Here is a 25155-nt window from a genome sequence, read left to right as displayed (position 1 = left end):
GACTGCACCCAAGCACCCTCCCTGGGGGAACAAGGGGCACTCCAGGGCAGGTGGTGGGCTCCTTTGGGGAAGGAGGGCCAGGAGCTCCTCACATCTCTTTTGGAAGCACAAAGCTGATCCAGGACAGAAAAATGACCTTGTTGGAAAGGATACAGGGCAAGGTTGTTAAAGATGCTGAGCTCAGGTGGATGGGGTTGTGCAGGGGAGCAGCAACAGCTGTTCCCAAACCCCTTTTGGATGTGCAACTGGAACTACCTGAGGCCGTGTGGAACAGGCAGGTAGGAAGGACATGGAGAGCACGGGGAGAGCAGTTGTCTCTTCCTGTAGTTCTCAAGTGTTTTCCTCATTCACCCTTTGGAGAGGCAGGAGAACAAGCGTGGTGCAGGATGCAGCAGTGGACTGGTACTCACCTCCCTGCCCATGCAGGGGCACAGGCACAGCCTGTGACATCCGTCTTTTTGGGGTTCCCAGGAGCTGTGAAGATCAAGACTCCCCTCAACCGTGAACTAGTGGCCACCTACGAGGTCACCATCTCTGTCCATGACAACGCCAGCGAAGTCATCGACCGCTCGGTCAGCGTGCCCAACGGTAAGGGTGGGCACAGGGACTGGCACAGCCCTTCCCAGGCACCAGCGCAGCTTCTGGGTAGCCAGCAGCTCTCCCACCTTCCTCTCCAACCTGACCAGCAACATTTCCAGTGGGACCAGTCCTGGACAAGCTCCCATCAGGTTCAGGTTCTCCCCTGAGGACTCCTTTAGAGAATGTCCCAGATATCCCAGGGCTGCAGTGGGTGTGGAAAGGACTGTGTGCCCATAACCTTACCATGGCAGGAAAGGACTGTGTGCCCATAACCTTACCATGGGAGACACTAATCTCTTCATCACCATTCCCATCATATCTTGCCACCCCACTTTGGGTAAATTCTGGCTCATGTGTGAGAAGACACACAAAGCTCAGGAGCAGGTGTCCCACTGCAGCATAGGAATACCCATAGCATGCTCAGTGGCTTTGGGGAATATTAAAATTTTTCTTGATGAACCAGCACCTGCTGGCTCTCCTAGACTTTCACATTCGTGCCTTTACAACCTTCCTTCCTCCCAACCTTCCTTCCCTTCTCTTTCTCATTTTTTCTTCTCTTCTCTCCCCCTGTGGTCTCCACCATGGCCACAGCCAAGCTGACAGTCAACGTCTTGGACGTCAATGACAACACACCCCGCTTCCGCCCCTTCGGGGTCACCTACTTCACTGAGAGGATCCTGGAGGGAGCCACGCAGGGCACCACGCTCATCTCCATCTCAGCAGTGGACCCAGACAAAGGTGCCAATGGGCAGATCACCTACGAGCTGCTGAACCTCTCTCCAGAAGGTTACGCCTGTCTGGAAGACCACTCGGCAGGTTGGTGGCCTGGGGAGGTGGGACTCTGGGGCAGGTGGGTGACCTGGGTCAGGTTTCTCATTCCAGGGTCTGCCATCCTCTAGGGAAGGTTGTGGCCAACAGGACAGTGGACTATGAGGAGGTGCAGTGGCTGAACTTCACCGTCCGCGCCTCCGACAACGGCTCTCCCCGCAGATCCGCTGAGATCCCCGTGTACCTGCAGATCGTGGACATCAATGACAACAACCCTGTTTTCACCCAACCATCCTACCAGGTGAGCACCCTGTCAAACTGTGGGTGTGGGGCTGGGCCCGGACAGGCACAGAGCTGGGGGTTCTCCAGGGACACCTTTTCTTCCCTGTGCTTGAGCCCCTTGGAGAAGATGGTCAGTGCTGGCACACGCTTTGTGCCAGGGCGTCTGGCTGTGCCCAGTGCTGGGTGCCAGCTGTGCCAGCTGTGCCCTCGGTTACTGCCCTCTGAGACAGCACAGGCTGAGCCAATCCTGCCTGCTGCCTCTGTTGCAGAAAGCTGTGTTTGAGGACGTGCCCTTGGGTACGGTCATCCTGAGCGTCACGGCCACCGATGCGGATTCCGGGCAGTTCGCTCTCATCCAGTACAGCCTGAGCGATGGAGAGGGCAAGTTTGGGATAAATCCCAACACGGTAAGGAGCCAACCGAGGCTGGAACAGAGCAGGGAAAGGGAGGGGAGGCTGAAATGGTCCCAGCTTGTGCCTTGCTCCCACACCTCACCTTCTGCCCCTTCTTGAGTACCAGCTCTGCCAGACGAGGTCCACCTGAAGGTCTCTGTGTGCTGCAGGGTGACATCTACATCCTGTCAGCCCTGGACCGGGAAAAGAAGGATCAGTACACACTGACAGCCGTGGCCAGGGACAACCCTGGGGATGTCTCCAGTAACCGTCGGGAGAACTCTGTGCAGGTAGGGCTCTCCTCCTCCAGTCACCCCCTGGGTGCTGGTCACCAGCAAGAAGGTGTTAAAGCCCCACCTTTCCTCCCCAGGGGCTGGACTGGGGGGAATTAGGCAGAAGGAAGAGCGGGTGACGCCAGGAGCTGTGGGGTGGATGGTGCAGGGCACTTTGTGCTGCACGTCGGCAGGAGGGGCAGGGGAGGGTGACACTATTGTCTGCAAGGGCTGTGGCATGAATGGCTGCCCCAGCCACGGCGGCCCCCATTGTTGGAGCCAGGAATTCAGCTGGTGGAGTTGAACAAATAGCAGGAAGGGCACCTCTCTCCAGCAGCAGAGCTGCAGGTCACAGCAGGGGTATGGCCCCAGGGGCTGCCCAGCCTTCCCCAGCCTCTCATCAGCCAGCTGTGCTTTGCCAAAGGTGCTGATCACAGTGCTGGACATCAACGATGTCAGGCCCCAGTTCAGCAAGAGCCAGTTCAGCACCAGCGTCTACGAGAACGAGCCGGCGGGGACGTCAGTGATCACCATGAGTGCCACCGACCTGGACGAGGGGGACAATGGCGTGGTGACCTACAGCATCGAGGGTCCTGGAGCAGGTGGGAGCTGGGGCAGGGGCTGTTCCCCAGGGATGAGGGTTAGGAGCAGGAAGGAGTCATAGGAACCAAGCCAACACCCATCTCCTGTGGCTGCTTTGGATTCCTGGGAGTGATACTGAAAGTGGGAGCTTTCTCCATTTCTCTGCAGTTTCCAGTTCCTCATCTCATGGTGTGGGATGTTAGGGCTTTGTCTGCCTTCATCCTGCAGCCCAGCCTTGCCTTATGCTCTTGTCTTCCCTACCCCAGCAGGACTTTCTGTTACACTCAGTGTGTCCTGAAGCAGACTCACTGCCTGCTTTAGGTGAAGGCTTTGAAGGGCAAAGAGGTGTGGGTGGACAGTGATAGTGCCTGAAATCCAGGATATCTACACACAGAGAAATTACAGAAATCGGCCAAAAGCTCCCCTGTGCCAGCCTGGGCAGGAGTGAAGCACAGACAGGGCTGACCAGGGAGTAGGTCCCAGAGACAAGGATGTGGCAATGGGCTGGCATGCTCTGAAACCCTGAGACCACCCACACCCCTGGCCTGCTGTGAGGGGTGCACTTCAGCTGGTTATACCCATTTCTAGTCACACTTCACCTGTGCAAAGTGTCCTGAGCCAGAGATGTGGGGCTTTTCTCTGTCCCCAGAGGCTTTCAAGATCAATAAAGACTCCGGGCTGGTCACATCCCGGCGGCGCCTGCAGTCCTACGAGAGGTTCAACCTGACTGTGGTGGCCACGGACAAGGGGCATCCCCCTCTCTGGGGCACCACCATGCTCCACATCGAGGTCATCGACATCAACGACAACCGCCCCGTCTTCGTCCGCCCGCCCAACGGCACCATCCTGCACATCAAGGAGGTGAATCCCTTGGGAAGGAGCAGGGTCATGGTGTGTTGGGAGTGTGTTCAGGGGTACTCCTGCCTGTAACAGCAAAATCCAAACTCCATCTCCGCTGGGGATGCAACCAGACCTTGATTTAGCATGTGGGAAGAGGGTTTGGGTCATGGGAGTGGACGTTCCAAAACAGCCTCTGTCCATACGTGCGAGCAGGGTGGTGTGGCAGATTTGGGGAACAGAAACCCCAGCAGCGCTTGGAATTAGTAAACAGCCGGTGCGTGCAGACCGTGTTTATAAACATGGGCTGGAAATGCTGACTCTGGAGATGCTTCTCCTTTCTGGGAAGCCAGGCTTGACTCAGCCAGTCCCCAGTGCATGTCTCAGCCAGTCCCCAGTGCGTGTCTCAGCCAGTCCCCAGCCACCCAGACACTGCCTCAGCCAGTCCCCAGCCACCAGCCCAGAGGGGATCATGGCTCCATGCTGCCAGCCCCCTGTTCTGTTTTGGGTGGTGGGAGCTTGCTCACCTCTAAACCAAGGGATTTTGGACCAAGGGGGTCTGGAGGGGCTGGGGGAGCAGGGGGTTTGCTTGCAGTGCCAAGGCTGAAGGGCCGTTGTGGTGTTGTGAGGTCCCGAGGATGAGGTGAGGGATAAGAGTTTGACTCCATGTTCTCAGAAGGCTGATTTATTATTTTATGATATTATATTATATTAAAGGAATGCTGTACTAAAACTATACCAAAGAAAGAGTAAGGATACATCAGAAGGCTAAACAAGAATGATAGTGAAAGCTTGGACTGACTCCTCAGAGTCCAACTCAGCTGATGGTGATTGGTCATTAATTAAAAACTTATTCACATGGAACCAATCCAAGATGCACCTTTAGTAAACGATCTCCAGACCACATTCCCAAGCAATCAGATAGTTATTGTTTTCATTCTTTTCTGAGGCCTGTCAGCTTCCCAGGAGAAAATCCTGGGCAAAGAGGGTTTTTCAGAAAATGTCACAGTGACAGGCTGTGTGTGTGTGAGCAGGAGATCCCCCTGCGATCCAACGTCTACGAGGTCTATGCCACGGACAAAGATGAGGGTCTCAACGGAGTGGTGCTCTACAACCTGCTGAAGACAGGGGCAGGGAACAAGGACTGGGAGTATTTCAGCATCGACTCAGTCAGCGGGCTGATCCAGACGGCCATGCGGCTGGACAGGGAGAAGCAGGCAGTGTACAACGTGAGCCAGCCAGGGCCCCGGGGCTGTGGGTCTGCCATGGGGCTGGTGGGATGCACGGGATGTGGTGGGGATGGCACCAGCTGACGCAGATGTGGAGGTGTCACACCTTAGCAGGAACTGGGTGGTTATCAAGTGTCTTAGGGAGGTTGCATTCTGGGGGGCCAGCACCCAATTCCCTGTTAAATCCCCCCAAAATTCTCCAGCATCCAGATGTCCTCTCTGTCCCTGCCTCAGTGATGCCTCCCAGCCTGGCTTTGTCCAGGACAGCCCTTTTTCCTCTCTCCCCAGCTGATCATCGTGGCCTGTGACCAGGGCCAGCCACCCTATGAGACCATGCAGCCGCTCCAGGTAGCACTCGATGACATCGATGACAATGAACCCATCTTCCTCAGGCCACCTGTAAGGCACCAGGGTGAAGGGGGTGGGGTGCAGGGAATGCAGGGGATGCAGGGGATGCAGGGATGGGGATGCCAGCGAGCACGTGTGATGGAGCCTGCAGACCTGGGCATCACCATTGTGGGGAGCACCCTGGGATTTGTCTGCTTTGGTTTAAAGCAACCCCAACCTTTTATTTAAGTGCTCATGACGTTCCTTTCCCTGGGGTCTCTGGCAGAGGGACAGTCCCCAGTACCAGGCACTCTCTGTCCCTGAGCACTCACGGCCTGGCACCGTGGTGGGGAACGTCACCGGTGCAGTGGATGCGGATGAGGGCTCCAATGCCATCGTCTACTACTTCATAGCAGGTGGGCGTGGAGATGGCAGCTCTGTGTCCCCCACACTCCCCTCACCCAGGATTTCCATCCTCTCCTTGCTGCCTCTCTGCCCTGCTCAATGGGCAAGGTGGCCTTTTGGAAGTGCCAAGCCCCAAGAGGACTGACTGGGGGTGCCTTTCTGCACCCAGCTGGGAACCAGGAGAGCAACTTCCAGCTGAGCCGGGAAGGGAAGCTGAAGGTCCTGCGGGACCTGGACCGGGAGAAGGAGCCGTACCACTCCATCATCGTCAAAGCATCCAGCCAGAGGAACTGGGCTCCTCCCCGGGGCCAGCGGGCAGCCAGAGCCCAGTTCTGGGACCTCAGCGAGGACCTGACCCTGCAGGAGGTGCGGATCTTCCTGGACGACATCAATGACCAGTCCCCCCAGTTCACCAAGTCGGAGTACACGGCGGGTAAGAGGTGCCAGGGGCTGGGGGGGCACCTGGAGCCAGAGATAATCCAGGAAAATCCAGCAGGGTAAAGGGGCAGTGGGAGCCAGCCTGGCCCCAGGTCCCTTTCCCATCTCTCCCTCAAAGGGGTTGCCACCGATGCCAAGGTGGGGTCGGAGCTGATCCGAGTGCTCGCAGTGGACGCCGACGTGGGCAACAACAGCCTGGTCCTGTACCACATCCTGGGCATCCGCTACATCAAGCAGCACTCCAATGACTCCGAGGAGGTGGCCAACATCTTCAGCATTGGTGGGTGCCCAGCCTGCTGCAGGAGCATGGGGCCTCGGGCAGGGACATCCCTGTGGCCAAAGATGTCCCCATGGCTGGGGTCACTGATCCCATGTGACAGTGTTCACAGGGGTCTTAGGATGAGGGAAGAGACGAGGATGTTGACTCCATGTTTCAGAAGGCTTGATTTATTATTTTATCATATATATTATATTAAAACTATACTAAAAGAATAGAAGGATTTCATCACAAGGCTAGCTAAGAATAGAAAAAGAAAATGATAACAAAAGCTTGTGGCTCGGACTCTCTGTCCGAGCCAGCTGACTGTGATTGGCCATTATTAGAAACAACCACATGAGACCAATCCCAGATGCACCTGTTGCATTCCACAGCAGCAGATAACCATTGGTTACATTTTGTTCCTGAGGCCTCTCAGCTTCTCAGGAGAAAAAATCCTAAGGAAAGGATTTTCATAAAAGATGTCCGTGACAATCCCGGGCTTGTCACTGTCCCTTCCACAGGAACCCTTGATGGCATCCTGCGAACCTTTGACCTCTTCACTGCCTACAACCCCGGCTACTTTGTGGTGGACATTATGGCCTCTGACCTGGTGGGCCACAATGACACGGCCATTGTGGGGATCTACATCCTGCGGGATGACCAGCGGGTCAAGATCATCATCAACGAGATCCCTGACAAGGTCAGGCAGTTCGAGGAGGAGTTCATCAGCCTGCTCTCCAACATCACCGGTGCCATCGTCAACACAGATGATGTGCAGGTAACCATCCCCCTTGGAGCTTGCTTTGGGGAGTAGGTGGCCTTCCACATGCCGTTTGGGAGGTCTCCTTCGAGGGAGTCCTGCCTGGATAACCACAGACACCCCTGGGCTCTGAAGGTGATGGATAAACCCCAGGTTGGGGTGTACTGTGGGGGTCCAGATGATGCTTGAGGGTCTCCAGCCACACGAGCACACCTCGAGGATGCTCAGGAGGAGACTCCTGTCCCACCCTGCAGACCTTGCTGTCTCTCCCCAGTTCCACGTTGACAAGAAGGGCCGGGTGAACTTTGCCCAGACGGAGCTGCTGATCCACGTGGTGAACAGGGAGACCAACCGCATCCTGGACGTGGAGCGGTACGTCCCCTGTCCCCCCACCCAGCCTGGCTCCCCGGGTACCCTGAGTAATGTCAGGGTGCCCAAGCAACCCTTCTCTTCCCAGGGTTATTCAGATGATAGATGAGAACAAGGAGCAGCTGAGGAATCTCTTCAGGAACTACAACGTGCTGGACGTGCAGCCTGCCATCACTGCCCGGGCACCCGACGACCTCTCAGCTCTGCAGGTAAGGTCCAGCTGGGCTTGGAGGAGCTGCTCACAGCCCTCTGGGGGTGGTGTCCCTTCCCATTGGGACTGCTCAGTGCTGGAGAGGTGTTCCACCTGTATAACCTGGGGCATGTGGCCACCAGCAGGAGCTGGCTGCATGCTGGAGGTTCCCCCCATGCCTCTGTCTCTCCTAGATGGCAATCATCGTGCTGGCTGTCCTGCTCTTCCTGGCTGCCATGCTCTTCATCCTCATGAACTGGTACTACCGGACAGTGTGAGTGACTCCTGGGCTCTGCCCAGCTCCTGCAATGTCCCCTTAGACCAGGGGGACCAGCGTGGCTTCTCCTGGGCCTGGAAATGCCAGCAAGCAAAGGAGGGCATCACCTTCCTCCAAAATCCATGGTTTTAATACTGATGGTATTGGTACATCTCCCCTCAAAGCTCCCCAGCCTTATTTAATATTTAATATTTATTGCACATCCTATATGAAGGGTTATTGCAAACGTGTGTGTCCTTTTCCTTTCCAGCATATTCTTTATTTTCTTCCCCAATTGGCTGTGTTTCTTTTGCAGGCACAAAAGGAAACTGAAAGCCATCGTGGCTGGCTCCACTGGTGAGCAGTGTTTGGGGTGTCCCAGCTGCATGGCAGAGTGGGGTGTCACAGGGAGACAAGGGGGATATCATGGGGTGTGTATCAGAGTTGATCCTGCCCAGCAAGGTGTGATGGTGGGAGGCCTTTCTCAGCATGAAACTCTGTTACCTGCCACACCCCACCGTGTTTCTCACTGCCTTTTTGGTTCCTCTTTATCCCTCCCTGATAAAGAAGTGTCACCCCATGGTTTGCTGCTAAGCCCACCAATGCTGCCCTGTAACTCTAATCCCTGCCTTTGCAGGGAACAGAGGCTTCATGGACATCATGGACATGCCAAACACCAACAAGTACTCCTTTGATGGGTGAGTGCCACCTCCTGGGGCTGGAGGCTGCTCCCAAGAGAGGTGTTTTGAAGCCAGGAGGTGGAGACATACTGTCTCTCTGCTCTGCTCTGCCCTGCATGGAGCATTGCTGATCCTGGGACACACGCTCACTCTGAGAGCTTCCTAAGCTAGAAAATATTATACTTTCTTCTGTGACTCCATCTCTGCCAATCCTGGCCAGGTTTGGGGTAAGCAGAGATACTGGGCAGGGTTGGACACACATCTGGATGCAGAGCAGCCAAATTCATACGTGCACGTGGCAGGAAGAGGCAGTGCAGCCTCAGCATCAGGCTCTGCACGGGGTTAGGGATGACGCCGCTCTTTGCCTGCCCTGATGGCCGTTCCTCCCCCGGCAGGGCCAACCCGGTGTGGCTGGACCCCTTCTGCAGGAACATGGAGCTGGCGGCGCAGGCGGAGCACGAGGACGACCTGCCGGAGAACCTGAGCGAGATCACGGACCTGTGGAACAGCCCTGCCCGCACCCACGTGAGGCACAGCCCTGCTGGGACACCTCTGTCCCCTCCGTGCCACCCCGGGCAGCTGCTGAGCCGCCGTCTGTCCCCGCAGGGCACCTTCGGCAGGGAGCCCTCGGCCGCCAAGCCCGAGGATGATCGCTACCTGCGGGCTGCCATCCAGGAGTACGACAACATCGCCAAGCTGGGGCAGATTATGCGGGAGGGACCCATCAAGGTGAGTGCTGAGGGCGTCCTGCACCGAGGAGTCTTCTCTGCACCTTCCAGGTTCGCAGCGCCGGAGGGTGGCGTCGCTCCAAAAACCGCTGGGATGAGGCCAGGCTCCCTCTGAGCAAGCCACCTCCCCTGGATAATCCACAATCTCTCCCCCTCCGCCCAGGGCACGCTCCTGAAGGTGGTGCTGGATGATTACATGCGCCTGAAAAAGCTCTTTGCCCAGCGGATGGTGCATAAGGCCACCGCCAGCCAGGGGGACCGCTCCTCGGTCTCGGAGGTAGAGGGGTGTGCGTGGCTCTGGGACATGCTTGCCGTGCCCTCTGGGATGCCGTGTGTCCTCCTGGCCCTACAGGCTCTGCTCCCTGTCGCCCAGTGCTGCCCCCTCACTCTCTGCTTGGTCGAAACAAGCCAGATACTGGTTTTCCACTGGTTCCCACTGCTGTTTTTTCACTGGTTTTCCAGGATGCTGGTTCCCCACAGTGGCTCCCTGTGTTTCCTCTGATCAGCGCACAGCACCTTCTCCCTCGGTCTCTCTGACCCCAGGAGAGGAGCCCTCTTTGCAGACTGGGCTCTGTCCATCAGCTCCCATTTCTGCCAAGGCTGGCCAAAGCTGTGGGGGATCATCTTCCCTGCCTTCTGCTTCTCTGGTTTTTGCCTCAAAAACACAGGGTTTTGAGGCAAAACTGTTGGGATGGAGAGTGTTGGTGCAGAAGGGCTGGTCTGGGGAGAAGAAACTCCTCCTGTGGCCTTCTACCCTTCCTGGGGGTGTAAAAGGAGGGGCAAAGAGAGCAGAGGGCAGCAGTGGGATGGGAGATGCCTTTCAGCCCTTCTGCCCTCCATCCATGCCCTAATTCCCCTTTAGCCTCATCCAGCCTTTCTTCATCTTCTTTCTCTGTCTGCCTCCTGCCCCTCCACCCTCATAGAACCCCAAATTCCAACCTGGCTCCAAACTCCTCCTTGGCCACTCTGGGGGCAGCTGCAGGACACAGCACCCACCTGGGAGCCAGTGCCTGAGCTGGGGCATCCACCCAAGGATGGAGCAGTGCCTGAGCTGGGGCATCCAATCAAAGCTGGGGCATCCAATCAAGGATGGAGCAGTGCCTGAGCTGGGGCATCCACCCAAGGATGGAGCAGTGTCTGAGCTGGGGCATCTGCCCAGGGGTGGAGCAGTGTCTGAGATGGGGCATCTGCCCAGGGATGGAGCAGTGTCTGAGCTGGGGCATCCAATCAAGGATGGAGCAGTGTCTGAGCTGGGGCATCTGCCCAGGAGTGGAGCAGTGCCTGAGCTGGGGTATCCACCCAAGGATGGAGCAGTGCCTGAGATGGGGCATCTGCCCAGGGGTGGAGCAGTGCCTGAGCTGGGGCATCTGCCCAAGGATGGAGCAGTGCCTGAGCTGGGGCATCTGCCCAAGGATGGAGCAGTGTCTGAGCTGGGGCATCTGCCCAGGGATGGAGAGACCCATCTGGAGGTCCTCTCCTAATGGTCCATGCTCTGAGGGTGCTTCACAAGAGGAGGGCCCTTCCCTCTGGGAAGCCAGGAGCTGCTCTGGTCATTCTCCCTCCTGCACGGCTCTCTTGCAGCTGATCCAGAAGGAGCTGGAGGACGAGGAGGAGGAGCGCAGCCCCAGCCAGGGCAGCCTGCGCTTCCGGCACAAGCAGCCGGTGGAGCTGAAGGGTCCGGACGGCATCCACGTTGTGCACGGCAGCACGGGCACCCTGCTCGCCTCCGACCTCAACAGCCTGCCCGAGGACGACCAGAAGGTGCTGGGCCGCTCTCTGGAGACTCTGACCGCCGACTGCGGGGGCTACAGCGACCACAACGCCCGCACCGAGTCGGCCAAGTCCACGCCCCTGCACAAGATGCGGGAGGTGATCATGGAGAGCCCTCTGGAGATCACCGAGTTATGACGAGCGCTGCTGCTGCTCCTCCAGGCAAGCCGGGGGTGAAGCACAGAGCAGGGGGGCCGTGCTGGGGGCCGGGGGCAGCCCCAGAGCGGAGCTCGGCCCCCTCTTCCCCCGCAGGAGTCCGGGCTAGCCGGTGCACATCGCTCCGGCAGCCTTGGAGAGCTTGGCCCCGGCAGAGGGCTCTCAGGACCGGAATGCTTTTACTCGCCTGTCATTTATCCATGAAACCATTAAATTTTTTTTATTTTTCTTATTAAAAAAAAAAAAAAAAAAAAGTTTTTTTTTCTAAAAAAAAAAAAGGGAAAAGAAAAGCTGAATGAATCTGATGAGTCCAGACTGGACGGGGGGGGGAAGGTGCAGTGAGGATGCAGATGATGTGCTGCCACAGCATCCCCGGGCACAGGCTGGGGACAGGCAGCTGTCACACCTCGACCACGAGCATGGGCAGGGCCAGGGAAGCGTGGGGAGAGACCTAATCCTTTTGGCATTAACGTCACCTTTCCAGTAAGGAAAGACCCCAAAAAATTAAAAAGAAAAAAAAAACCCAACCCAAAGACATTCCTCCATTTTGCTGGCTTTACCAAAACTTGTTGCAATGTTGAAAAAGAGAGAGGCTAACTGGGGCTTCTGGATGTCGAGTGCTCGTGCGTGTCTTTTGTTGCCCTTTTCTTTCCCCTTCTCTCTTGCATTTGGGTTTGTTTGTTCGGGGGTTTGTTTCCAGTCGTGACCTTGTGGAGAGTTTCGGGCACGGTCTGTTACGGGACTCAGAAATACACTGTCTATGGCTTTGGGTAACCTGTCTGTCGTCCTTCCTGCCCACATCCATCAGGCCCCAAACCCCTTCTAGGAAGAGAAGACCCTCTTTTAACTCACCCCTCAATCCATCATCTGCACGAGATGCCCCCCTGGGTGTTTCTGCACCTTGGATTTCGGGGGAAACATTCAATGTTCTCCCACACTCCCACTGCAGCCCCCAGCACGAGGAGGAAGGACACAACCAGCCAGGCTCACGGGAAGAGTTTATTTGTGGTGGGATGCTCCCATGCACGCCCAGGAGCAGGCACTGCAGGCATCCCCCTGACACAGCGGGGAGGGACGAGCCAGCACCCGCTGCCCTCACCCCCACGGCTGGGGCAGCACAGGGCCCCCAGCAGGGATGGGGGTGTCACAGGAAATCCTGGCGCTCAAACTCATTCATTTTAGGTTCACTGCTGCCAGCCAGCAGTGGGGGGCCAGCGTTTGGGCAGCAGAACCCAGCCCAGCCCACGGGGACAGATCCACGTTGTGGGATCTGGGCCGTACAAGTGGCTCAGGGTGGGATGGAGAGGTGGAGAAGGGATTGGGGATGGAGATAGAGGTGGGAATAGAGCTTGGGGATTTGGCGGTAGCCCTGAGAGACGTCAAGGCTGAATCCCTAGTGCTGAAAATATCAACGAGTCCCTTAACCTGATTTGGAAATCCAAGCCCCAGGAGTGGAAGAGGAAGCGGCCGAGGTTCCCCACAGCCCCGCCGGCGCAGTGAGGCCGGGTGGCTCCTGCCATTGCCATCCGTGAGCATGGGCACGTCCCGGGGAAGGGAGCCAGGATCCCCAGCCACACGGCAGAGCAAGTCCAGCCAGCTGGGGAGATGGCTCCTAGTTCCACACGTGGCGCTGGCAGTGCGCAACAGCCTGGGGAGGGACGGGATGGCACTGGCATGCAGGGACTGCCAGCACAGCACCTGGGATGCAGGGACTGCCAGCACGGCAGCCTGGGACACGGGGAGGGGACACAGCTGTCACTTACATTGCACTCCACCGCCGTGGCCATGTTCTTGCACCAGTACTGCGGGCCCCAGACGCAGGGGGCCGAGCCCAGGAGATCCTCCTTGCCCGAGTCGCAGGCTCTGATTTTCTGCATTGCAAAGGAAAAGGGTGGGAGGGAGAGGAAGGAAAGCCCCATGAGCAGCCTCTGACCCTCTCCTAGCCCACAGGCTGGGACAAGGGAGGCCCATCTTGGCCCGGGCTGCCCCAGGGGTGAGGACACTTACAGTGCAGACGAAGGTGGGGTCCATCATCTGCACGAAGAGCCGCACGGCCGCTGGCTCGTACTGCAACACCAGCGCCTGGCACTGGGAGGGAGAGAGGGGTGAGCCTGGCAGGGGGGTCAGGGGAGGCTTTGCTGCCTTGGTCGTGCCCCCTCAGCTCACCTTGCTGGTCAGCGGCATGGGCAGCATGGCACAGCCCTTCTCCAGCACCTCGCCCAGCTCCTCCAGCGTCTCGTTCTTGAGCAGCTCGTTGTCCAGGTAGGTGATGACGATCTGGCAGACGTTGCAGAAGGCGCCGGCGCTCACCGCCAGCTGCTCCAGGGATTCAGCCCCTGGAGGACACGGCCGTCAGCACCCAGAGCAGGGCACGTCCCCCTGCCCGGGCTCAGGGTGCCAGCTCACCGGGCCGGGTGTCCCCAAGGCGGGGGCAGCAGTGCATCAGGGCGCACACGGCCGCGGGGTCGGTGGCCTCCAGCAGCATGGTCACGACGGCCTTGCCGTAGGAGTTGACGAAGTCCTTGCACTGCCCGATGACGCTGTGGGGCAGCATGTAGCACACCTTCTCCATGTCATTCACCAGCTGCTCCTGCCGGCACAAGGCACAACGGGGGAAGCTCCTCACTGCCCCTTGGCCCCCTGTGCCAGCCCCCAGTGCCAGCCCCAGCGGTGGGGCTCACCTCTGTCACGTTGTTCTCCAGCAGGCTCTCCACTGTCTTCACGGTGAACTGGCACACGTCACACAGCGGAGTGCTCCCCACCCTGTCCTGTGGGGACAAGGGGGTGGGATGCATGCTGAGCCCCCCCAGTGCCACAGACATGTGTCTGAGAAAGCCTTTCCTTAGGATTTTTTCTCCTGAGAAGCTGAGAGGCCTCAGGAACAAAATGCAAACAATGGTTATCTGCTGCTGTGGAATGCAACAGGTGCATCTGGGATTGGGCTCATGTGCTTGTTTCTAATTAATGGCCAATCACCGTCCAGCTGTCCGGACTGTCTCAGCCAGTCACAAGCCTTTGTTATTCAATCTTTTTCTATTCTTAGCTAGCCTTGTGATGAAATCCTTTCTTCTATTCTTTTAGTATAGTTTTAATGTAATATATATCATAAAATAATATATATCATAAAATAATAAATCAAGCCATGGAGTCAACATTCTCATCTCTTCCCTCATCCTAAGACCCCTGCGAACACCATCACACCCCAGAGCCACCATCACCCCCCAAGTAAGGCATGCCCCAAGTAAGGCATTCCCCACATAAGGCATCCTCCAAGTAGGGCATTCCCCAAGTAGGGCATTCCCAAAGTAGGGCATTCCCCACCTCAGATAAATGATGTTTGAGGGAATAAAATACAAAATGAGGCTCTCCCTTTTACAGTGTTTGGATTTCAAGGAGCATAGCAGAATTGAGGGGGTCCCCACTCACCCCCAGCATGCTCAGGACCTGCATCACCCTCTCTGTGAGCAGCGTGTGGAGGGGCAGTGCCGAGTTGGAGGCGCAGAGTCCCAGCTGGCCACACAGCTCCAACGGGTCCTGGGGAGAGAGACACCCCAAATCAGGCGGGCTTCGGCCCCTGGGAGGGGAATTTCAGCACATCAGGGCATGGATCTCACTTACCTCAGCCTGCTACCGGTGGAGGGGCCAGAAAATGGCAAGAAAAAATGAAAACAAAATGTAATTTCAGCAGTTGCGCAAAGCAGAGAGGAGGGGAAAAACAAATTAATATTTTGTAGGAATATTAGGCGGTGAGTTTAACAAAATAAAAGGATCATTTTCTGCTGATGGTCACTGGGTACCAGCTGGCACCCAGAGACCCCAGGCACTCAGGGGTGCCCTCAGCCTCTTACCAGGTAGTGCAGGAGCTGGGAGGCCGTGTCCGTGTGCTCGGCCAGGGAGCGCTGGCACTGCGGGAGGGAGGCACAGCATCAGTGTCAGTGCCCAGGCAGCCACACGGCCCGGGCACACAGAGCCAGGCATGGGCTGGCACCCAGGGGAGAGGGCAAAACATCCCTGGGAGTGCCAGGGCCAGGCTGGGCACTGCTACCAGTAGGTCGGACGTGACATACACACGTGATTAGCATCCAAGAACAAAAAAGGTTTTTATTCTGCATATTCTTTACATATTATTAATAAAGGTTATATAATCATAATATATAATTTTTCTATATTTTATATATATATATTTATATAAATAAGAATAATCTTCTATATATAAGAATATTATATATATAAGAATATAAATTTTTTAGATATTCATAATAAAGTGTGATTTAAAGTTATTAACTGTATTAACTATATATAACTACATATATATATTTATATAAATATAAATATATAACATGCAGAATAATTTTTTTCTTTTTTTCCAAGAAGAAAGTTTTTTATTCTGCATGTTCTTTATATATTCTTAATAAAGTTTATATAGTCCTAATATATAAACTTTATCTATTTCTATAAATACAAAAATATATTTTGTATATATAGTCTTACATATATAAGAATATTCTTATATATATAAGAATATTATATAAATGAGAATATATATTCTCTATATATTCTTAATAAAGAATACATATGTATATATTTATAAAGAATATATATAAAGAATATATATTTTTATATTTATATTTTGATATATTCTTAATAAAATGTGATTTTAAGTTATTAACTGTATTAAATATATATAAATACATATATATAACAGGCAGAATAAAAACCTTTTTTTTCCAAGAAGAAAAAACTCCATTATTCTGCGTGTTCTTTATTTATTATTAAAGTTTATATAGTCTTAATATATAAACTTTATATATTTTATATACATAAATATATATTTATATATTTTATATATATAAATATATATAAGAATATTCTTATATATATAAGAATATATATGTTGTTAAGTAGGTGATACACTTAATAAAGTGTGATTTTATTAACTGTATTAACTATATATAGCTATATATATAACATGCAGAATAAAAGTTTTTTTTCCAAGAAGAAAAAAGTTTTTTATTGTGTATGTTCCTTATATAATCTTAATAAAGTTTATATATTCTTAATATATAAACTTTATATATTTTTATAAAATATATAAAAATTTATATATAATATACATTAAAAAATATTTTAATATTTCATATATAATTTTATATATAAGAATATTCTTATATATATAAGAATAGTATATATATATAAGAATATATATTCTTTATATATTCTTAATAAAGTCTATATATTCCTAATATATAAATTTTATATATATTTATATATATTTATGTATATATATGAGAATATTCTTATATATATAAGAATATTATATATATAAGAATATATATTCTTTATATATTCTTAATTAAGCATGATTTTAAGTTATTAACTGTATTAACTTTATATATAAATACATATATATATAACATGCAGAATAAATTTTTTTTTTTTCCAAGAAGAAAAAAGGTTTTATTCTGTGCGTTCTCCAGCTTATATACTCTTAACAAAGCATGATCTTCAGTCATTGACTACATCACAATAACTTAGTATATTCATTGGTGCAAAGCAATTAGTGTCAATATAATTGGTAAGAGTTTTACAGAAATTTAAGAAGGCACATATGCACATCTACTTATGCACGTAGTCTAGCTTATAAAAATTTTCATGCATCTTTTCTAAACTGTTGCCATGCTGACGGCCTTGTCTTCTTCCTTGCTATGTATACTTGAAAATTATCATTGTTATTTCTTCTATTAACTCAGCTTTGCTTGCAGCCCAGCTGTCAAGCCCCTCCACAGGACAGGGCTTGGAGCAGCCTGGGAGTGTGGAAGGTGTCCCTGCCCACGCTGAGCTGTCCCTGCCCACGCTGGGCTGTCCCTGCCCATGGAGCCCCTCCCAGCCCAACCCCGGTGTGGCTCCCTGCTCACCTGCCGTGCCAGGGGGGGTGGCAGGCTCAGGCAGACCCTCTTGGCCTGTGCCACCAGCGCCCAGCTGAAGGCAGAGTTGGTCCCCAGCGCCTCCTGCACGGCCCTCGCCAGCTGCAGGCAGTCCCCACACACCTCCTCCATCTCCTGCAGGGTGACAAGCACAGGGACACCTTGGTACCCCTCCAGGAATGTGCCCCCTTCTTGATGGAGTGACAAAACTCTCCTTTGTCCCCTCAAAAAGGAAATAAGCCCAGAAGTTTCTCTCCTCAATCAGGTAAAAAGCCACCTCATAGGACCTGGGGGGCTTCACCTCAAACTTAAGGAGACCAATTGGACAGGAGCCAAAAAATCCCACCTGGGAAATTCACTAAAAAAGAAGAGAACTAAGAAACCAATCACTTTTGTGAGGTGTTTTACCAGGAGCAAGAACCTCCGGCACCTGGCTCAGTTTTTCTCTATAAGGAGTTTGTTATTTTGCCTTTTATTAAAACCTTTCTGGAAACAAAAAGGTTTTAATAAAAGGCAAAATAACAAACTCCTTACAGAGAAAATTCTGCCACAGAAGCCATCCTGCTGATTTTCTGCCTCCAAAGGTAGCTGAGCTATCCTGGGTGTGAAATAGATATCCAAGAACTTATGAGACCTGGCTTGAGGAGGAAACTATTACTGTACCCCACGAAATAAAACCAATCCCCCCACCCCAAACCTGCATTTGCAGGATTGGGATTTAATCACTGGCTGCAATTTGGGGCAGCACTCTGACCAGCATCTCTCATTTCCCTCCTGCATCCTGAAATATCCCCCCAAACTGGCAACACTGCCAGCCAGACATAATTTCAGCTCTGCAGAAATTCTGGGGGCTTTCTCTAATTGTTGTTAAGTAGGTGATACTTTTAAGGGGATTCTCACCCCTGAGCAGCATTAGGATGCTGGCACAGATTGTCCAGAGAAGCTGTGGCTGCACCATTCCTGGAAGTGTCCAAGGCCATCTTGGATGGGGCTTGGAGCAGCCTGGACACGTTCCCTGCCCATGGCAGGGGTTTGGAATGAGGTGATCTGTAAGGTCCCTTCCCACCCAAACCATTCCATGGTCCCATGACCAGCACCACCCCTGCCTGTGCCACGGTACCTGGGCCTCGCCGTGAGGCAGATCCTGGGGATGGAGCAGGAGGGGCACGTTGGCCATGAAGGGGGCAATGAGGTCAGCAAAGTCCTGGCTGGGGCCTGTGGCCGCTGCTGGTGGCTCCTGGTACTTTGGGGTCCCCGTGGTGGCTCTGTCCAGGCGCTGGCACAGCCTGATGGTCCCACACACCACCTTGGGTTCCGACTGGGGGAGCAGAGGGGTGGGGGGGGCTTGAGACTGCACCTCCTCCGGCACACCCAGTCCCCCACCCACCCCCACCCTGGGTCATTTCCTGTGGGAATCCACAAAATCAGAGGGTTTTGGGAAAGCTGCAAAAGGCAGGCCTCAGAGACAGCAGAACTGTGATTGGAGCTAAGCTGCAGCCATGAGATTGGTCAGCAGAAAAATTATTTAAAAAGTAGAAAAGCAAGGGCAAATAGAACAATGGTCTGTGTATTAACACTTGTCTAGAATAACTCTCTAAGCTACAGAAAAGTTTATCTAGCAAGATATTAGGAAGGTTGAAGCTTAATAATGGAGCTCTGTGTGTTGTGTTTTAAGGCTTACAAGCAGTTATTGTATTTGAAATAAGCAAACATTGTTTTAACCAAAGGTACGTGTGCTTATAGTGGTTGGATAGAACTACTGTCAATGTGCTTTTGCTTTGTGTGATTGGTCAAACAACTTATAAAGTGAGTTGTAACATTAAGTTCTTGGTCTGCTGCCTGGGATGTGAGCTGGTGGCATCTTCCCATTGTCATAACCATGGAGTGAGACTGATGCTGGAAAATCAAACAGCTCAAGGCACGTTCCACAGCAGCCCCATCCCATTGGTGAGTTGTACATACACCCCCAACCAGTGATAATTTCCCTCTCCATCTCGTCGTTCAGATGGTTTGCCCCAGGCTCCAGGAGCATCCTTTGCTCCACAAGCCCCCAGGACATCCCAAGCTGTGGGAAAACCCAAACCTGGGGCTCCCCCTGCCTCACCAGCACTTGCTTGCCCAGCTGGACAAGGACGAGGATGCCGGTGTCCACCATCCTCTTGCACTTGACAGACCAGTCTTGGAAGGGCAGGTACTGGCATCTCTTATCCAAGAACAGCCTCAGCTTCTCCTGGGTGACAGAGAGAGAGGTCAGGGCCTCAGTGGGGTTGGAAGGGAGGAGCGCCAGCCCCGCTCCCCTTCCCACTGAGACCCACCTCGGTGCGGTTGTCCTGCAGGATCTTGCCCACCACAGAGACTGCCACCTGGCACAGGTGACAGGGGATCCCCTTCTGCTGAGAGAGAGGGGACATATCAGGATGCTGTCACAGCACCCAGACCTTCTCCAGATCCCAATCTTCCACCCCAAAACCACCCCGGGGCACCCACTGGCTTCTGCCATTTGCTCTGCTTTGCTCTGTGCTCTGTAGCCACATTTCTCTTCACAGAGAAAAGCAAGGCACAATTCTTCCCAAGAACATTTCTCGGTTTCACATTCTCTGAACATCAGAGGAAGGGAAAACACAGTTCTTATCATTTGCTGTGCCCATGTTTGTGCCAAAGTAGAATGCAATGTGGAGATTGTTTACCCAAAGTCATGGTGTCAGGGCCAAGTGTGTGCGTGTGTGTCAGGACTGTCGGGTGACAGTCACGAGATTCAGAGCAGTGTGTGCAAGGTTGAGTGCTTAACAGATTCAGGTTTAGATGTATAGAATAATATAGTATATTAAGATAATTAATGTATAGAATAGTGTAGTATAGAATAATACAGTATAATAAAATGTAGATATATAGAATAATAAAGTATAATAAAGTAATTAATCAGCCTTCCGCTATCCATGAAGTCAGATGCATCATTCTCTACCCTGCTCGGGACCATCACAGCACTGTTATAGACACGGATGCTGGGGTGGGCAGGCTGGGATTCTCTTTCCATCCCCATGTTTGGGGCAGATGGGCACCTCTCCCGCAGCCCTCCGTGTTCCCTGCTCCCAGTGCCTGGTCCCACACATCCCCCATTCCCAGCCCAGTTACCCCCAGTCCCGGTCCCACACATCCCCCGTTCCCAGCCTGGTTACCCCCAGTGCCCGGTCCCACACATGCCCCGTTCCCAGCCCAGTTACCCCCAGTCCCAATCCCACACATGCCCCGTTCCCAGCCCAGTTACCCCCAGTCCCAATCCCACACATGCCCCGTTCCCAGCCCGGTTACCCCCAGCCCCAATCCCACGCATGCCCTGTTCCCAGCCTGGTTACCCCCAGTGCCCGGTCCCACGCCGTGAGCCGGCAGAGCTCCAGCGCCCCGCACTTGGCCGCGGTGGCCGCATCCCGGCACCAGTGCTCCGGCCGCTCGCTGCACTCATGGAGGGGGCTGGCCCCGGCTGTGGGAGGGGAGAGGACACTGTCAGCCCTCAAGGCACCCCAAACGAGTGATGCTCCTCACCCTCCTGCTGTTATTCCTCCTAAATCCCAAAGTCGTGGAGGGGGGTGGGGGTGTTTCATTTATAAATGATTTTTTAAGGACGGTTGTGCCAGTGCTGAAAATTGCAATGCAAGATGTTTTCCATTACCATCTGTATGGCAGATTATCTTTGTCAAGTGGGCAGTTTGCCTGATCTCTCTCTTTGAGTGACCACATTCACACCTCCCTGGGAGGGGACATCTGCTGATAACAGCTATGGAATGTCCCTGCATGGCTGATAAGAACTGTAACATCCCATTGGGAGATGCTCTGCCCAGAGGGAGGAGCCAAGCATTGCTACCCGGATATAATCCAGAGGTTTTTGAGACACCAGCACGGCTTCTGCACGGGATTCCCCAGAGGAACAGCAGCTGTCTCTTCTTTGTCGCAGACATCTTTTCACTAAAAATCCTTTCTTTAGGATTTTTCCTTCTGAGAAGCTGAGAGGCCTCAGAGACAGAATGTAACCAATGGTTATCTGCTGCTGTGGAATGCAACAGGTGCACCTGTGATTGGCCCATCTTGGATGTTTATAATTAATGGCCAATCAAGGACCAAGCTATCTTGGACACAGTCGGAGAGAGCTGCCTTTGTTATCATTCTTTTCTTGTCTATTCTTAGCTTAGCCAGCTTCTGAGGAAACCTTGTCCATCTTTTTCTTTTTAGTATAGTTATAATGTAATATATATATATCATAAAATAATAAATCAAGCCTTCTGATCATGGAGTCAACATTCTCGTCTCTTCCTTCATCCAAGAACCCCTGTGAACACGGTCACACTTATTCCACTGGATTTTCAGAGGAAGAACACATCCTTCTCTACAGGACCCCCCCCTGCTCCAACAGAACCACACCTGACACTGCAGGAGGGCTGCAGTCACATTTCCAATGGGACTGTGCCAACAGCCTGACCCACAGGGTGTCAGGTTGGGGTCTGACTCTGTCAGTGTTGTTCTGCATTATTTATTTTATCCTTTTTTTTTTCCTTCCCTATTAAAGAACTGTTATTTCCTGCTCCCATATTTTTGCCTGAGAGCCCCTTAATTTATAATTCATAGCAATTCGGAGGGGTGGGGAGGGTTCACATTCTCCATTTCAGGGGAGGCTCCTGCCTTCCTTAGCAGACTCCTGGCTTTCCAAACCAAGACAGCCAGGCTTCCAGCTTTTCCAATGGGATGTCTGTCACAGGGTCAGCAGCAAAGGGAATTTGGGGCTCATCCTCAGCCTCTCAGCACCCTCTGACACACTGTGGAGGCGGCTGCTGATAAAAGCAGCAATAAATCTTGCAAAACGGGCAAACCCAGGGCGCCAGCGCTCAGCCCCGCACGGCAGCCGGATAATCGCGCCACGGCTCCCGGCAACGATTGAGCAACCCCACTTTTGGTGGGGTTCTTTTGGTTTGATTTCCTCCCCACGACAGCATTTTCTGCTGGCTGTAAATGCCCGGCCTGGCCCGCCCCGGCAGCGCGGTGGCGTGGCGCAAGAGCAGCGCTCTAATTGTCACCTCGGTGTGTCAGGACTCATCCTGGATGGGGCGAGTGTTTGCTCGCACTGGGAACTGTGCCCACCCAGGATGCAGCTGGGGAGGAGGCGGCGAGAAGGCACAAGCCAAGCCCTTCGCTGCCTTGCTTTGGCCAGGAACTGCTCCGGGAATTTGAGGGCAGAGGGACAGACAGACAGACCCTGCTGCAGAGCTTTAAGCAAAGCACAAGCCTCCTCGCTCCGAGCATTCGCATCCAGCTTTTATCCCCCAGCCCTGTCTGTGATTTTGCAGAACAGGAATAAAGCCAAAGGCAGAAACTGCTTTTTCTACCCGACCCTGCTCTTATCAGGTTTCTCCCCAAAAGCCGCTTTTCCTGCATGCCGGATTTTGGCAACGCCTCCAGCTCATCCATGAAACAGCAGCGTGAGGTGCCCAGGGCCACCTTGCAAAGTCCCGGGCGCTGTGGTTGTGGCGAGAGGGGTCCAAGCCCCCCACCCCATCCCCGCCTGCCCCAGAAGCGCTGCCGGGTGCCGGGAGCTGTTTCAGCCCCGATTTCCCCATCGGGCTGCCATTGGGGCAGGCGGGCCCCGGGGCAGGGCGAGTCCCCCCGGGTTCCCAGGCTTCCCACACACCCGTGCCACACTCGCCCCATCAGCTCAGAGGGATATATTTATGTTTTTCAACCCCGGCCCCAGCATCAGGGCAAACAGGAATGGCAAGTCAGCGGAGGCATTAAGGGGCAGCACCAAAACCAAGGAGGCGGGAGACACAACAAGCCCACAGGTTTTTTTCTGAGCTGGTCCTCCCGCAGCATCTCTCACGGAGCTGTGTTGGAGCCCGGACCCCGCGCTGGGGTCGGGAGGACCTAAAAGACGCGGGTGGTTTTGTTTCCTGACTCGCAGAGATCCTCAGCTCAGCACTTACTGCTCACCCTGCTCAAGCTGAAGGTCAAGCAGCAATTTCTGGGCCAGAAAGCAATTAGGCCTAATCATAACACCCAGCAGCTGAGAGCAGGGGGATCTTCCCCAGGTGGAAAGCACTGCCACGGGGCAAGCAACTGGGGCAGCTGGTGTCCCGTGAGCTCTCCTACACGTCCCACAGCCCTGCTGGAGCCACCTCGTGCTGCCAGGCACACAGGCAGCTGCGTTATTAAATGATGCCATTTTGGGCAAAGGAGCAAGGCAGGGATGCTCCCGTGCCGCGGCAGTTCCAGGCCAGCCACAGGTGCCCTATTGCTGCCTGCCAGGCCCGGGGGATGGGGTGGGCTTTGCTCAGGGGGATGCAGCAGCGAGCTCCAGCTGTGGCAGGGCTGTGCTGGCATTCCTCGGAGCCCCGGAGCGCCCCGGCCGAGCCGGCAGAGCCTGGCGAGCCGGTTGTGATGTAAACGCCGGGGGTGGGTGGCAGCGTGGGCCCCAGCGCCCCAATTCCCGGCCTGGCGCACGCCCCTGTTGCACCAAGAACCATAAATACACTTTTCCCAGCTCCCAAACCCTTCTTTCTCGCCGAGGCTCGCAGGGTCCCCGGTGCCGCGGCATCCCCCGGGCCGGGCGGCCGAGCCCCACCGGCTCCCGGGGCGGGCGGCACCGCAGGGCTCGGACGTGCCGAGCACAGGTGAACATTCCTGCTCTGCCTGTTGCCGGCTGGAACACCCAGACACGTCCCCCCCAGGCCGGCTCGTGTGTGTGCACCCACAAAACCTGGGCACGTCCCATCACAGGGGCCAAGCCTGGGCTAATTGGGGTGCGAGGGGGTTTGCTTGCAACAGCAGAGCTCATCGAATTCTAAGGGAGATTTCCCCAGGAAGCAGCGATCTGCCCCCAAGCAAGGAGCAGGGGTTGGGAGCAGGCCTTCCTTCCCCAGCTTGGTTCCTGGGGATGGGCAGGGGATGAATGACTAAATGCAGCAGCAGAGGTTTGCCTGGAGGAGGATTCACTCACAGATACCCAAGTGCCGACGCTGGGAGGGCTCCTGAGGTGAGTAGAGAATATCACCCCATCACCCTTCCCAGAGCTCAGCAAGCCAACAACCTCTGTTGCCATCTGCCAGCAGAGCCAGCTTCCTGCCTCCTGCATCTCCTGGGAGGACCCTCAGGACAAGGACAGCTCCATAGTCACACTGTTGTGACAACCAAGTGGCTTCCCCAGCTCACAGCAGCAGCCAGGCCCCAAACCAAGGGCAGGAGAGAGAGCAGCCCCTCTCCCCCACTCTGTCACAGCTTCCCTCCTTCCATGCCCCAGCACACCACCAGCTGTGCCTGAATCCCAGAGAAGGGAGGGAACAAACCCCCTTTACCCTGTGATCACCTTCAAAGACCAAAGTTCCAACTCTGACCTCCAGGTGGGCAGCACAGACAGCGGTGCCACCTTCCCCAGCTCTCCTCTGCCCAACTCCAACACCAGAGGAAGCACATTATGGAGCTTAGACACCAAAGCTGGGAACAGTTTTGGGATTCAGCAGGGTTTTCTGGGCTGTCCACATCCTACCTACCTCCAGGCCTGGCCTTACCTTGGTAGGAGCCCAGGCACACAGAAATGATCAGCACCAAGCCACTCCATTTGCTCTCCATGCCGTTCCTAAGAGTCCTCAGTGGCTGGTTCCTCTCCTATGCTGCTCCCAGACTGAGGAATCTTGGATGGGCTGGGAGAAGCAGTGAGAATCCACACCTACGCAGGGCAATTACCACACCCCTCACTTTATGCCTTGATTATAAAATCATCACCAGGGAGGGAGGAAGGGAGGGACCAGAGGCAGGCAGGTACTCCCAGGAGGTCAGAAGCAGCTGCTCAGCACTAACCTGGCTGCAGAGGGTGGGCACACACGGGGAGAACTGCCCAGAGCCACGTGACAGCTCCTTTGAATGACATTTTTATATTTTCTTTCTCTGCCTTTGAATGACATTTTTACATTTTA

At 53.8% G+C, this 25155-nt stretch overlaps 2 protein-coding genes across 4 annotated transcripts in view; one reads left to right on the top strand and one right to left on the bottom strand.

The window, feature by feature from the left end:
• CDH23 (cadherin related 23) overlaps positions 1-12163 on the top strand; it is a 230530-nt gene extending 218367 nt beyond the window's left edge. Inside the window, exons 48-69 of one of the 3 annotated variants that reach the window (XM_071438456.1) lie at positions 472-588; positions 1171-1395; positions 1479-1648; positions 1899-2036; positions 2192-2311; positions 2718-2895; positions 3525-3736; positions 4747-4941; positions 5230-5340; positions 5555-5684; positions 5843-6106; positions 6230-6391; positions 6892-7148; positions 7405-7502; positions 7588-7708; positions 7884-7963; positions 8262-8302; positions 8583-8643; positions 9021-9150; positions 9232-9354; positions 9517-9630; positions 10935-12163. In XM_071438456.1, the coding sequence (XP_071294557.1) occupies positions 472-588; positions 1171-1395; positions 1479-1648; positions 1899-2036; positions 2192-2311; positions 2718-2895; positions 3525-3736; positions 4747-4941; positions 5230-5340; positions 5555-5684; positions 5843-6106; positions 6230-6391; positions 6892-7148; positions 7405-7502; positions 7588-7708; positions 7884-7963; positions 8262-8302; positions 8583-8643; positions 9021-9150; positions 9232-9354; positions 9517-9630; positions 10935-11261 (3374 nt within the window). In that variant the 3' untranslated portion in view covers positions 11262-12163. Of the gene's footprint in view, positions 1-471; positions 589-1170; positions 1396-1478; positions 1649-1898; positions 2037-2191; positions 2312-2717; positions 2896-3524; positions 3737-4746; positions 4942-5229; positions 5341-5554; positions 5685-5842; positions 6107-6229; positions 6392-6891; positions 7149-7404; positions 7503-7587; positions 7709-7883; positions 7964-8261; positions 8303-8582; positions 8644-9020; positions 9151-9231; positions 9355-9516; positions 10914-10934 lie in introns of those variants that run through there. The other 2 variants (XM_071438455.1, XM_071438454.1) reach the window with 2 other exon arrangements.
• Positions 12164-12263: 100 nt separating this feature from the next.
• Positions 12264-24811, bottom strand: LOC139595372 (prosaposin-like). The gene is made up of 15 exons (XM_071438457.1): positions 24751-24811; positions 20557-20681; positions 19519-19596; positions 19308-19433; positions 18324-18521; positions 17195-17338; positions 15128-15184; positions 14898-14906; positions 14706-14813; positions 13961-14047; positions 13686-13869; positions 13446-13615; positions 13287-13367; positions 13043-13150; positions 12264-12927 (listed from the first exon to the last, which is right to left on the bottom strand). Exons 1-15 carry the CDS (start codon positions 24809-24811, stop codon positions 12892-12894), a joined length of 1572 nt encoding a protein of 523 aa, XP_071294558.1. The 3' UTR covers positions 12264-12891.
• Between the last annotated feature and the right edge of the window lie 344 nt (positions 24812-25155).

Source organism: Agelaius tricolor, unplaced genomic scaffold, assembly GCF_023055355.1.
Source record: "Agelaius tricolor isolate 1412-34295 unplaced genomic scaffold, bAgeTri1.0.p SCAF_13, whole genome shotgun sequence".
NCBI classification, from domain to species: domain Eukaryota; kingdom Metazoa; phylum Chordata; class Aves; order Passeriformes; family Icteridae; genus Agelaius; species Agelaius tricolor.
This window is presented reverse-complemented; position numbering and strand designations above follow the sequence as displayed.